Here is a 13,902-nt window from a genome sequence, read left to right on the forward strand (position 1 = left end):
TATCTGCACAGAACCAGCAATCACCCTAAACACACCAAAAAAGCTGTGATATACAGCCAAGCACTCAGATACCACCGCATTTGCACTGAAGAGAACACCTGGGATTCCCACCTCACCAGTCTTAAAAAGGATTTCACCCAACAAGGACACTCCTCCAGAGAGATAGATCGCACATTTGAAAGAGCCACCCAGATACCACGTGAAGAACTGCTGCAGTACAGAAGAAAAACCCCCACAGATCGCACACCGCTGGTTATGACATATCACCCCTCCCTTGAACCTGTACAGAAAATCCTCAAACAATTGCAACCCATACTAGAAAGAGACCCTATTCTTAAAAAGGTCTTCCCAGAGCCACCCATCCTAGCCTTCAAACAAGCACTGAACCTCGCCAACCTCATCACCAGAAGCAAACTTCCTCAAGCCCAGAACACACCAAAAGGATCCAGACCGTGCCATGACAAGAAATGCAAAACCTGCCAACACATCTCCACCACTCCCACTATTACTACACCCTACAACAGAGCCATCAGCATCCCTGGATCTTACAGCTGCACCTCCAAAAATGTAATATATCTCATCCAATGCACCAAATGCCCTAATAGAAAATACGTAGGAGAGACCAAACAACAACTGTGCACCAGAATGAATGCACACTGGAAATCTATCAAAGACAGAAATACCCAATTACCGGTGGGGGCACATTTCTCCAAGGAAACCACTCTCTCTCCAATCTCTCAGTCCTGATCCTCAAAGGAAACTTACAAAACACTTCCCAGAGACGAGCCTATGAACTCCACTTCATCAACCTCCTGGACATTAAAAATCATGGACTAAATATAGACATTGGATTTATGACACATTATAACCTGCCTGACATCTGACTCCCCAGGTATCTCTCCACTTTCATCCCCCTTCTCTCCCCCCGCCCCAGCCTGTCTCTCACCCATTGACTCCTCAATCTACATTTTCACTGACTACCTGTCTTGTATGCACACCAGCCCAGCCGTTGGCTTCTTTACTTTTCATTCCATCCAGGAAGAGCACACACCAACTGCTGAAACTTCCTTAGCCTGACGAAGGGTTTTTGAACCCGAAAGCTTGCTTAATAATTATTTTCCAACTATTTGGGTTGGTCTAATAAAAGATATCAGATTCACCCAAGGAACCTTGTCTGCCTATGTCCTTAGACCAACACAGCTACAACCTACACCCCTGTAACACAGTAGCAAAGCCCTTGTGTCCAGGCAATAGAAATATGACTTCATTTTGGGTGGCTCCGTGTCTCTTGGACAGGTTTGGCATTGATGTGCGCCGTTACTTGCTGCGAGTGGGTGATTACCACACTGGTGTGAAGGATGAGTTTGAGAGAGAGCTGCCTGTGGAGAGGATCGTCCTTCACAGAACCTACCAGTCCAGCAGCAATGATAATGACATTGCCCTGGTCAGGATGCGGGGCAGGGATGGCCACTGTGTATCCTTCAATCGCCACGTTGTGCCTATTTGCCTCCCTGACAGGAAGGAGAAGTCTGCCATTAACCGCCAGGTCTGCATCATCTCAGGATGGGGAGACACAGGTGAGTAAGGGGCTAGATGGTCACCCTGGGGGAAGCCTTTAGGGGCCAAAAATGCAAATGCTGGAATAATCCCAGGAGATAGGGCACTGGTGGAGAGGGAAGAGCCCACAGAAGAGGATGGGTAGAGGAATAGACTGAATTCCATGGGGCTGAATTAAAACCTAAGTATAGTATAGACAAGATGATGGGAGCAGCCCAGTCGTCATACACAGCACCTGGGATCAGTAGTGTGCACTGGTTCTGATTTATGTCTAGGTGCAAGTCAGGGTCACCTCCCTAACTGTCTTATTCTCTTCCTACCCTAAATGCACAGGGGAAGGGAAGCAGGGACAAAGGTGCCTTTGTGCCATGGGGTGTTTCCTTTTTTCGGGTGCTCTCTTAGGTTCTGTGTGGCTCATGGTGCAAGTCAAAGCAGGTGGAGAGTCCTTGGAGCTTTGGGGAGAGGAAAATGCTGCCAAATATGGTCGTCCGTGTGCCCACACAGCCAGCATTTAGATGGAAGGCCAGATACAACACTTGCACTTATAACAGGCTGGGAGACCTCTATGTTACTCCTGTGTATATTTCCGCAGCTTCCTCCCTCTTTAGGCTACTGGAGTGGTAGAAATGGTTGATGGGAAAAAAGAGTCAATCCAAGAGTGTTTTATTCATAAAGTCCCTTGCTCCTGGGTGAATACCCAAGACGCCATCTTTCTCCCTATGCACTAGATAGCTTTTCACACAGGCTGGATCACTCTTGCCAGCACCCAGGGCAGACTTTAGCCCTGGAGCTGGCAACAGGGTATTCTTAATAGGATTCAGAAGTGTGCTTCATCTGTCTGGTGCAGCCCAGTGCTACATGATGTTGCTGTCAGGCTTCCCCTGTGCTGTATGAAGTGTAAATGCACCCCAAGGTCACTGTAGAACTTAAGTCCTCTGAGAAGTTTAGGAGATGGTGTCAAGCCCTGTGACCATCTGTCCTGTCTTCCCCAGCTGTAGTGCAGAGCCTGGCTGGGGGAAACTTAGCTGAAACTGCTCTTGCTGAAGCTGATCTGTGCAGACATGCTGTCTAAGGCAAATACACCCAGAAGTCTGTCTGTTGGTTTTGGAGCCTCTGTTCCCTCCCAAATGTCTCTCTGGCTGTTGCCCAAATGTTTAACTGCAAGTATACATTTGCCTTTGGAGCCAGTGGTCCAGGGGCAAGTGTGGAGGGTGGTGAATGATTTAGCTACTCAACTTCCACTGGATTTAATGGGATTTGTGGAAAGCACTCCTCCTTCCTTTGAAGAGAAGCAGTCCTTTGAGAGATCATCTCTGGAGGACGTTTCACTCTGCAGCACCTTATCTATCCTGGCATTCAACAGCTGCAGTGAGGTAACTGGCCTTTTCCCCTCCAGAGTTCCTTGTGCTCAGCTAAAAGGAGCCTGCATAGGAAACAAAATTGAAGTGCTGCTTGATGGCATCTTTCTGGTATTTATTGTAAAGAAGGCTTGAAATTAATGTTTCTTTCTGTAAATTTCACAGCCTTTCTTTTGGTGCCGCTTCCTGGGATGACTCAAAGACTGGGCTTCAATCAGCAGCCCAGTCATCTAATCATGCCTTTACTTCTCTCCATTTGAGTCTAATAACTCTAAATATGTGTCCAGATAGGTTTGCAGAGTGGAGCATTGCCCCACCCATTCTACAAGGCTTCTGATCTTGGGCCTCAAAGGACCAATGGCTTGGGATTCAGCTCTCCTCCCCATTCCAAACATCACTTGTTGCCCAGCACCATCTTCCTCTCCCCTAGTGACTATGTCAGGTACTGCCTTGGCCTTAATCAGACTTCCTTGCACACAGGGGATGGTTTTGCAAGGTAGCCATCCTGGTCATAAAGGCTCATTAGCCCATTGCAGGGGTGTAGGCCAATCCTTCTGTTCCACTTTTTCTATCTTGCTGTCTAATCTTTTATCATGGATTTTGTTTTCCATTTCTTTTGTTGTTGGTTTGGTCTGAAAAGATGAGTGAGTCCAAATTCTTTGAGCAGCCTTGGGGATGGGATGGGAGAACTTGACCTGATTACCAACAGCAATGCCATTCTCTCTGAGTAGAAATATATGCCCCAGATACCTTCCTGCTGCACAGACTGCCAGGGAATTCACCCACAGGAGATTGGGGCTAGGTTTATCTAAAGTAGAGGTGGGCAAAATATGGCCCACAAGCCAGCCCACCAGTTGATTGTATCTGGCTCAGGGCTGCTCCCATGGCACTATGCATGTGTTGAGCCCCACCCACTCCTGCCCAGGCAGCATACACCACACTCCCACCCATACCTGCTTCATGTCCAGTGGCGATGCCTAGGGGGTGCACAGGGGTGCATGTGCACCCCCTGAGAGCACTGGTGCATCCTCTCACAGCCAGCATTCCCTGCTTAGGCAACAGGCAGGGGGGCAGGTGGGAATGCTGGTGCCCCCCTGAAAGTGCTGTCCAGAGTGGGGGTGCCAGGAGAAGCGCTGCTGGCCCATCCAGGTGTGTTGCTGGCACTTCTGGGTCAGTGCGATCGGCTGCAGGGGGACCCTGTCCCCCAGTCACTGACTGGCCTCTGGGGAGGCAAGTGACTCGGGATGCACCAGTCACCCATGGTCAAGTCCACTGATGACACTGCTCCAGCCTGGAATGATAAGCAGCCACCTGTGGGCTGCTGAGTGGGTGGAAGGCAGCTGGGAGCCAGAGCTGGAGCCCTGCCTGCTGGGGCAGGCACTGCCCAGCTGCAGCTTCCCCCCTGCCTGGCTGGGCGTGTGATGCCCGGCCTGTGTTCCCATAGTCTCTGCCACTTGCCACTACCTGCTCCCCCCTCTCCCAGGACCAAGTGTGCTGGTAATCCTAAATACACCCACCCCCCTCACACACACAGCCTGCCACACCTACCCACAGGGGCAGCTCTGGGCCAAGAGTGCGGAGGTGCAGACCACACCAGCACCTGCACCACCTAGGCAAGCTTTGCTGCATGCACCCCCTGCCCTCTTCCCCCTCCCCCACTCCGGCTGGTTCCTGGCATTCACAGCCCCCTCCCCCCCCTACACACCCATCCCCACCTCCCACAATATACAAGAGTAAGACTATTTTGAGTTATTTTGCAATCATCTCTATATACACTACTCAAAAATCATAAATCAGGACAAAAATATTTTTTGAAATAAAATTAAAATATGTTATAGCAGATGTTTGATTTTTAGTATACAATTTGGGGTTTTTTTAATGTGTAATTTGTTAAAATTATATCTTCTGAAAGATTTTGTGTGTGTGGCACTCAACAGGTCACCAAAACTCATTAAGTAGCCCACCAGTTGAAATAATTGCCCAACCTGATCTAAAGTGACTCTCAGCCAGCAGCAGCTGCAGCGGGAGTAGTCCACTTGTAATACCCTAGTTTTAGTGACAACTGGGCCACAGGTTTAGCCTGGCTGTGAGAAGCCTTTTTACCTTTAGATTAGCTCTCTGAACAGCAAACTGTGGACTCTGTCTACTGTGCTGGGCCTGGCCTGGCCTGGCACAGGCCTCCAGTACATTTTCCGGTATGTAGATATGGACAGTAGATCTTAAGCTCTAGTAAAAGCCAAATAATATAGCACACATAGCAACTACTCTGAGCAAGAGATTCATGGGAATAGAAGCAAGTCTGACTGTGGCTGTGCCATACTCAAATATTATAATACTTAGTGCCTACGGAGTGCTTTCCAAACCTGATCTGAGGACTAATTGCTTTACCAGCAGTAATGGATTTAACCTGTAAGATGTCCTTATGAGGAACATATTGCCCCCATTTTACAGATAGGGAAGCTGAGGCACAGAGCAGCAAAGTGACTTGCTCAAGTTCTAAGAGCCAGGAACAGCATTTGGGTCTTCCATTTCTGCAGCCTTATGATTTAGCCTCAAGGCTACCCCTCCTGTAGCTCCTCCCTGTCTGTTTGATGATGCAGCTCTCATCTTGCTCTTCAGAATTCACCTTAGGGCTGGTCGGCAGCAGAGGATGGGATGCAGTGTGGTGTGAGTCTGTGGGCAATAGGTACTGTAGCTCTGGATGCTACTGTTGTCTCTGTGGTGAGTTGTGCTGGTCTTTCTCATCTGTTCCAGGGAAGTCCTATTCCAGAACATTACTGCAGGGTGTGGTGCCCCTTCTCCCAAGAGAAGATTGCGAGACCCGCTATGGAAGCAAGTTCACTAACCGGATGATTTGTGCTGGAAACCTCTCTGAAGATAAGCGTGTGGACAGCTGCCAGGGTGACAGTGGTGGACCACTCATGTGTCAAAGGTCAAATGGACGCTGGGTCATTCTGGGGATCACGTCCTGGGGTTATGGGTGTGGCCGAAAAGACTCTCCCGGTGTTTACACAAAAGTTAGCAAATTTGTACCCTGGATCAAGAAAGTGACCAAGTTGAAATGAACACCTGTGAGCCTTGTGACCTTCAGCGTTGGATTCTTTTTGCCACTTCAGAATTAAAATATTGGCCAGTACATGAGAAAGAGCTGCCTTCTACCTCCAGAGGGGGCTGCTGCTTCTCTGTATCTGATAGGGATCTGTTTTGTCTTAGTGGTTTAATTTTTGTCTCAGGTTCAGAGGAAGCAATTATGTTTGACTATTGAAAGACCTTGTTTTACCTTCAGTCCCAAAATCTCTGAACCAGGAAAGCAGATATGAATGACAAGATGGATGCTTCTGTTCCTCCAGCTATCTGAATCCTGTTGAATAGTATTGCTTAGTTCCTCTACTCCAGAACACAGAGGTGATGGGAGTGGGGAACAGGCTTCTGTCAGGAAATCTCTCCCCCACTTCTTGCATGTTCATCCACTTGGCCAACACTGCCAGAAGAGGTGGAACACCTGGTGAGTGGGGACCGCAAGGTGCTGCTGTGGAGGAGATCTTCAGAGGAGGCTGCTCTCAGCCGCTTCTCTGCATCACCCCTCAGACAGCAGGACTGTGGAGGGGAACAGGGAGAGGAGGCTGTGACTGTCTTGCTTCTGCTCTCCCCAAGTCAACAGGGTGTAGTTTCTCCTTTTCCATGGCTGAAGGAGGCATTTGCTCTCTCCTGAGTCTTAATTTCACTCTCCTGCAGTCCCTGTGAACATCTCTATCCTTCCTAGATGTTCATCCTTCCACAATCACCCCAATCACTCCTCATTCTCAGTGCTGGAACTTCTCTGGTTTTATTGCTAGGCTTGTGCTACTCGGTGTTTTTCCTTAAAGCCCCAGGTGCTGTAGTCAATCTTCACTGTAAAGAGAGAGGATATATCTAGCCCTCATGGTTGTCAACAAAAGCTTGAAGATGTGACCCCCTAACAGGCCCAAAATGAAAAGATTAATAAAAAAAACACAGAAAAAAACCCCCTCCAAATGTGCTGGCAAAGCTAAATCTCAAATGTTTGCATGACTGGGTCAAGATGACAGCAGTGTAGAGAATTCCTCTTGGTACTTGATCTGTATTAGGTACTTATCTGGGCCCCCATCCCCATAGCAAATGAATGCCAAACAATATTTAATGATTTTAACCTCACAACACTTGCTGTCTGCTCAAGTTGGGGAAATGCTATAGTTCCCATCACAAGTGGGGAACCAAGACAGAGAAACTGAGTGACTTGCTGACAGTTGCACAGGAAGTTTGTGGCAAAGTGGGGTATTTGGCTTGTTGAAGCCCAGGGTCACATCCAAACTGCTGAACAGCCTTCCTGTCTGTGTTTCTGTGCAGTCTGACTTTTTTCATGCCTCTCAGAAGACACAGGGTTGGATCCTCAGCTGATGTGGACTCTGACTGATATAGCTGCTTACACCAGCTGTGGATCTGGCTTGTAATCTCAGCATGAATGGAACTGATGTAAGGTTAAATGAAAACACGGTTGTTGGGTACTTGTCAAGTCTTTCCTGACCTTGTTTGTTCTCTTGAGTGAGAAGAACAGCAATGTGAGAAACACCTAGGTATTTGAGTTAACTTACTTTTCTTAACTGTCTGCCTGTTTCTAAACAGAATGCAGGCAAGCCAGTTAGTTCAGAATATAAGGAGTGTTCACTGTACACAGAAGAGCTGGGGAGCAAAGGAGCCCTATCTGAGCTGAAGACATCATTATGATATGATGCCTTGGCTGTGCTGAGACACCTACATTTGAAGAGACACAAGCAGGTTAAAAATTAGATGTTTTTTATGAGCAGATGTCTAAGCCCATGCTAAATTGCTCAGTTCATTTTCCCCTCTCTGAACGAAGTATAGGATGGTTGGGTTGCAGCAGGATGTGTGTTGAAAAATCCTCCAGGAAATTCTCTTTTAAGCAGAATTCCTTGAGCTGTGTCTTTTGGTCTTAATAATGGTAAAAGCTTTCTCCCAGCACATGCAGCAGCTGGCTTCATTCCCCCAGTAATTTGAATGACAGGAAAATGTGGAAGTGGATATTTTCTAGGATCCTGGTCTTTGCAGTAGAGCGAATTGTCCACCTTCCGCAAAGATAGTGCCAGTAGCTGATTGGATGACACACTGAGGATTGGCTTTTGCATGGGTCTGACCCAAGACAAGAGACTTCTTAGCTCAAGTGGAAGTGTTGCTTCTTTGGCTGCTGCCACCTGTCCATTATAACCTTGCTGAGTTGATCCTCCATGCCTATACTTCCTTCGAGCACAGTGGTTTCCTTACTATGGGAACAAGGCTTTTAGCTAGTTCTAGAGAATGGCCCAGCTGATGCAAGGTGTGGTTGATGTTAGTGACAATTAAGTTACTTTTTGCTGGATAAAGTCCAGCATCATCTCTTTGAATCTTACCATTTTCTGTCCTCCTCTGCTTTATCACCCACTGGATTTGTAAGAATTCTTCCAATAAGTCCCATGATACCATACAAGAAAGAGTGAGGGAGGAAGTTATATTTCTACTTCACCTCACTCATTTTTCATACTCTTTAGCAGTCCCCTATGCACAAGTCTATAGATGTTGTTCTTAATTCTTCTGAGTTACCTCTTCAGAACAGTACCACTTTCCTTTCCTACTAAAAATGGAATTGCAGGCCAAAATGACTCTTACTGCCTGTTACAGGGACATGTTGGAATTGGCAGACTTGATCAGGTCAATGTTAGATGGAAAAAGGAGGATGCAAGAAACTGAACAATTATTTTCTAACCTCTCTTTGGGGGAAGTTTGCTCATGTGATTTATTTGTATTATCATAGCACTACAACCCCCATGATGCTAAGGACTGTACAAACAGAGAAGAAAAAGATTGTCCTCTTGTGCCTATCTTATGCCCTGAAGTATGGGGGATATAGAATCCTATCTAAAGTAATGAGCCTGTGCTCTCTATATAAATGTTTGATCCTTTATTTAACCCAAATAAGCTCTTTGGCCTCAGTGATACATTCTGACAGTGGCAGTGTTTTATGCCCCTGCATAGCATATTATTCCTTTTTATTGCTTTTAAACATGCTGCTTTTAATTTTCACTGAGTGATGTCTGCTCTTGTGGTCTCTGCTATAAGTTTGGGTATGCGTGCTCATTTTATGCTCTGTCAACCATCCATTCTTTAATGGATGGTCTCATCTCTAAACAGTCCCAATCTCTTCAGACAGACTGATCCAGCCCTCTAATAATTTGCTACCTCTCTCTGCTGGATTTTCAAAATTTAGTCATGAGAACTGAACCCAGTCTGCACCATCTCGTGATTATTTTCAGCATTATTTTCTGTCCCATCAGTCATAGCAACTACTGCAATATAGAGTAGACATACCCAAGCTAGTGAGTTTAAAAGTTGTTTGCATACTGATAGCAGTCCAGCCACAGTAGCACATAGCTCAGCACGAATTATTTTAGCCTGCACTACAGGTAGATCATGTAGTTTACATAGACATTTCTGTAATTGGAGTAGCCATTGCGGCTAGGGACAGACATTACACATAAACCAGTTTAAGTGATTAGAAACTGGTTTAAACCTGTAACAGAACGGATCTTCAGTGTACATAAACCATTTTGAAAATGGCTGAAACCAGTCTGAGATAAACCTGGTTGAATGTAATATCAGACTTAACTGTCCCAGACCCCTTCCTGGTTTAAGTTAAACCAGAGTCCCCCAGCATCCCAGCTGCTTTGCAGGGCTATCTGCTGGAGCTCCTTCCTAGCCAGAACACTGTCACTGTTCCAGTTGGCTGAGGGGCTGCAGTGGCTGCCAGGCTTCCCCCTCCTCAACACCCCAGTCCTTGCTGGCTGCTCAAGCAGGGATTCCCGTCTCCCGCCCCTCTCCCACAGCAGGTACTCCAGCACAGGGACCTGGCATCTGGCCATGCCCCTCCCCATGCTACCTAATGCTTAGGGGTGTCTGTGTGGGTCTCTAATTTCACTAGAATAAAGGCAGACAGCTAGTGGATTGCAAATGCAAATGCATCCTGAAGATAAGAGCTTGAAACTAATGAGAGAGATGTTTTCTTTTGTAGGGCTTGATGTGCGGATAAACTGGCTGCAATCTGCCAGTCTTTAAGAGGGTACAGAGAAAGGTGTTAGAAATGATCTGGTTTGCAGACAGTGTGAAAAAACAGGGAGACAGAGATTGAAAAGCTCAGTATCAACAGATGCGCTCCCACCCTTTGAGCAGTCAGCAGGGAAAAGCCTCAGACGGTGCAGGCAGGGTGAGAGGTTTACACTACTCCCTAATAATCAGAGCATCTTACTAGGGCCTGGCCATGCCCTCCCCCTCAGCTCAGCACTATGGAAGGAAAAGGAGGGCTGCCCTAGCACCCCCCCCCCCCCCCCCCACAGCATCTAGCCTGAGCCACTGCCTGTGCCTGCATTTCTGGAATGAAAAGGGAATGTTTATCCACCTCCAAATCGGTTCAAGCTTTGCAGGTTAGACTAACCTGCAAAGACTGAATCAATTCAGGCTCAGGCCTTTTGAATGTCTGTCTCTAGCCTATGTGATACTACATGGCAGAAGATCAAACAGCAATGTGACACACATTGGGAATTTGCTGTGCTAAGACCAAGTAGAAAGGCAGTATCAAAACTAGGGCATATACAACATCACTTTAACACTATTAGGATATCTTTACTGCTAAGAAAAAGTAGCAAATGCTGCAGTTGCTTCTCACCAGGGAGGGCTTCCAGTGCTCTCTAAATGCCTGCCCTCTGTCAGGGACTGGTTCTGGTGTTCAGTCCCTTTATGACCTGCAGTGCCTGTCTCAGCCATGTCTTAAAATCTGCCCTGGCTGTAGCCAGCTAGAGCTGGGTTAGAGATTTATCCCTTTCCTGGAGCTGTATATTGTTCAGAGAATCTCCATGAATTACACTCTTTACTATAGTTAATTAGACAGCTGTTTATTAACCTGTGCAAGATGCTATATTGTAGGGTAATAAATCAGTTATTCAAATGTGGGCACAAAGATCTGTAAGAAGATTGGAAAAGTCACTTTGGGACAGGGGGACATAACTGTTTATATTCAACTGCACCTTCATCTCTGAAACAACCTTCTTCATTCAAAGGAAGTTGTTGTGGACCAGAAAACACTTGGAGCAGGGTTCTTACATTTACAGGCAGCAATCAGAAGATGCTGTGGATAGATCTAAGGATGAACTGTGTGGACTGCAGTGGGATCTGACACTACCTTGATGAATTCCGTAAGTCTTCTGCAACCAGAGAAGGTGGATATGTGAAGATCTCAGGAGAAGAAAGGTCCCTATTCCAGCTGACTCTTAGGGTTCCCTGTGCAATTTGTGTTATGCACATACCCTCTGGGCTCCATCTTCTTTTTTTAGGAAGCATCTGTGTCCATGAAATCTGGGAGATCCCCTTCTTTGTATAGTAGCCCAGCTGTTCATAAGCAACCTCTTCTACAAACCAGGGGCAGAGCACTCAATAGAATACCTCTAACGTTATTTAAGTGCCAAAACTGTTTTGTCCTCTGAGTTACCATTGACAGCTCATGAAAGAGGTTAATAAATAGATTGTGCTGCAATTGTGAGGGGCTATGTGTTGTTTTCCACTGAAGAACCTGTGGCCAATTTTCTCATGTGGCTGTATATCAGTATTTTGATCGATACTGAACTAAGCCAGTTGTAAGATTAACAGAATAATTTATTTTTAGAATGGCTTAGACCCTAAAACATGTTACAGGTGTATTGGAACCAGCATCACTTTATTCACCAGCAGAACGAAAAGTAAGCAGCTCTCTGAAAGGTGCACTGGACAAGTAAAGGATATTTTCTTATTTTAGGACTGAACCTATTACATCAAACAGTCTCAGGGACTTCATGTACCGCTATCACAATCCAGCAGTGCCATTTCAATAGACTTTTTGATATTTTAGATCAGGGCTGTCCAACTAAAATAAAGGAGCTGGGGACCACATACCCCCTTGGAGGACATTAGGAAGAGCTACACCAGCAAGGTCCATGGACCCCAGAGGCTGCATGCCCCTCCTCTGGTGCACCAGTCACCCCTGCTGCAGCATTCCATTTCCCCCCACTACACCATACACCCTGATGCTGCACCCCAGGGTCCTCGGCCACACTGTGTGCCCTGTCACCCTGACTCACTCTTAGCTTTGCTGCTATAGCATGCCACTTAGGCACCCCAGGCAGCTGATTTCCCTAGTACCAAAGACTGTGTTCAGTTGCACTGCCCTGGCCCTTGGGCAGAGGCAGGAGCAGGAGGAAGGAGGAACCTAAAGCTGAAGCAATAGTGGGAGCAGTACCTGAGTAGGAGGTTGGGGGCTGCTGTTTAATCCCCACAACAGGCTGCCAGTTGAACAACGCCGTTTTAGATCAATTCAGGGAGCATAGTTTCGGTCCATTTCCTGCCACTAGTGCATGTACCAGGGGCTGAGAATCAATGCCATGCACTACAGAAAAATGGAGAGAGGTGTGATGTAGCAACCCTGGAATTTAGCTGGGACAGTGGTGCTAGCACTCATTTACAGAAAACCATCCTGAGATACCTACTACACAGAGGTCAGGCTTCTGGCATGAAAGCCAGCTTGAGCAGCACTGTATCTGCAGTGTTTCTTTTGGGGCACTGACTGATGCAACAGAGACCTTTGCAAGTCTCAACATTTCAGCAACTACTCTGCACAGGCAGCCTCGTTGAAGCCCAGAGTGCGTTTGGCTGCAAGTTGTTTCTACACATTGGTTATCACCAGGCTGCCTTGAAGCATTCTACACAAGCACAAGAGAGAGAGCAGGCCCAGTTGTGGTTAGCACTTCTCTAACCTCACGTCTGACTTCTACAAGTACTTGCAGCTCTGAGAGGGGTTAAGCTAATGTCTGTATCCAGAGAGGGGGTAGATGTATTTCACAGTCAGCAGCATGTGATTCAATTCACACAAGCCTAAATTCCAGTGCATCACCACCTTTGACATTCAGCTTGAGATCATTTGGAAAGCATACATAAAAATGAAATGGGCCTTGTTAGTCTCAAAGTAAATATTTGACCAAGTAAAAGTTGAATTTTGGAAACAGTCTGGATGAGCAGGCCTGATACAGTTTTTGTACTGGAGAAACTCCCTGGGGAGAGGGGTGTGATTTGTTAATTCAAATAATAATAGCAGTACAGTTAGTGTGGTCACAGTAATACCAATAGAGTCCATTTTCTTTCCTGTGTGGGAATAAACTACACTCCTATAAGAAGCCATATACTGTTGTTACTACATCCACATCAAGGACTGTACTAGAACTATAACAGTGGCTAGAGTAGCATAGCTTATGTTTAGGAAAACCCTTTGGGCATCATAGTTACAGGGAGTAAAGAACAAAAGATCAAGCTGGTTTGCCAGTCCCTACCCTTCTCCAGCCCCTCTCCAAATCCCAGGGACTGGGAGACGGACCCTCCAGCCTTCCAAAAAAGGTTTGAGAGTAGCTTGTCTTCTAAAATTAGAAGCAGCTGCTGTTTGCCAGGTTTACCAACTGAAAGAGAATTTATATTATTTGTGTATGTAAACCAAGCTGAAGGCCTTGTTGCTTCTGTCTCTTCCTATCAAAGCCAGCTATGCTATAAACATGAGGGAAGCTTTGGCTGAACTGAGGAGCTGAGCTGAAGTTCAGTTGAGGCATTGAGCTGTCACTCAATCCTGTGCTCAGCACAGATTAAGGAGCTGACAGAGGAAACCAGTTGGCAAGAATTAAAATTGCATCCAATTGCTGCAAAACCCTTGCTGAACCTGTGCTAGCCCCAGAGGACTCCAAAGCCAGTGGTGGGTAGCAGATGGGAGCTCTGCTAAATGGAGATTATACAGAAGTTTGTCTTTATATTGTCCTGGATGACAGCCTCTCTCTGTGGTAAAGGGGCAGTAAGCATTGTAGAGAGGTTTGGAGTAGTAGCTTGCCTTTGTGTTGGGGGCCAATAGAAAAAGATA

General features: G+C 46.5%; 1 protein-coding gene across 3 annotated transcripts in view; it reads left to right on the top strand.

The window, feature by feature from the left end:
- LOC102571242 (neurotrypsin) overlaps nucleotides 1-11,508 on the top strand; it is a 57,944-nt gene extending 46,436 nt beyond the window's left edge. For all 3 annotated transcript variants that reach the window (XM_019497201.2, XM_059729725.1, XM_019497203.2), the window contains 2 exons: nucleotides 1,297-1,577; nucleotides 5,670-11,508. In XM_019497201.2, the coding sequence (XP_019352746.1) occupies nucleotides 1,297-1,577; nucleotides 5,670-5,980 (592 nt within the window). In that variant the 3' untranslated portion in view covers nucleotides 5,981-11,508. The remainder of the gene's footprint in view (nucleotides 1-1,296; nucleotides 1,578-5,669) is intronic.
- Nucleotides 11,509-13,902: the final 2,394 nt, after the last annotated feature.

The sequence above is a fragment of the Alligator mississippiensis genome, chromosome 6 (assembly GCF_030867095.1).
Source record: "Alligator mississippiensis isolate rAllMis1 chromosome 6, rAllMis1, whole genome shotgun sequence".
Taxonomy (NCBI): Eukaryota; Metazoa; Chordata; order Crocodylia; family Alligatoridae; genus Alligator; species Alligator mississippiensis.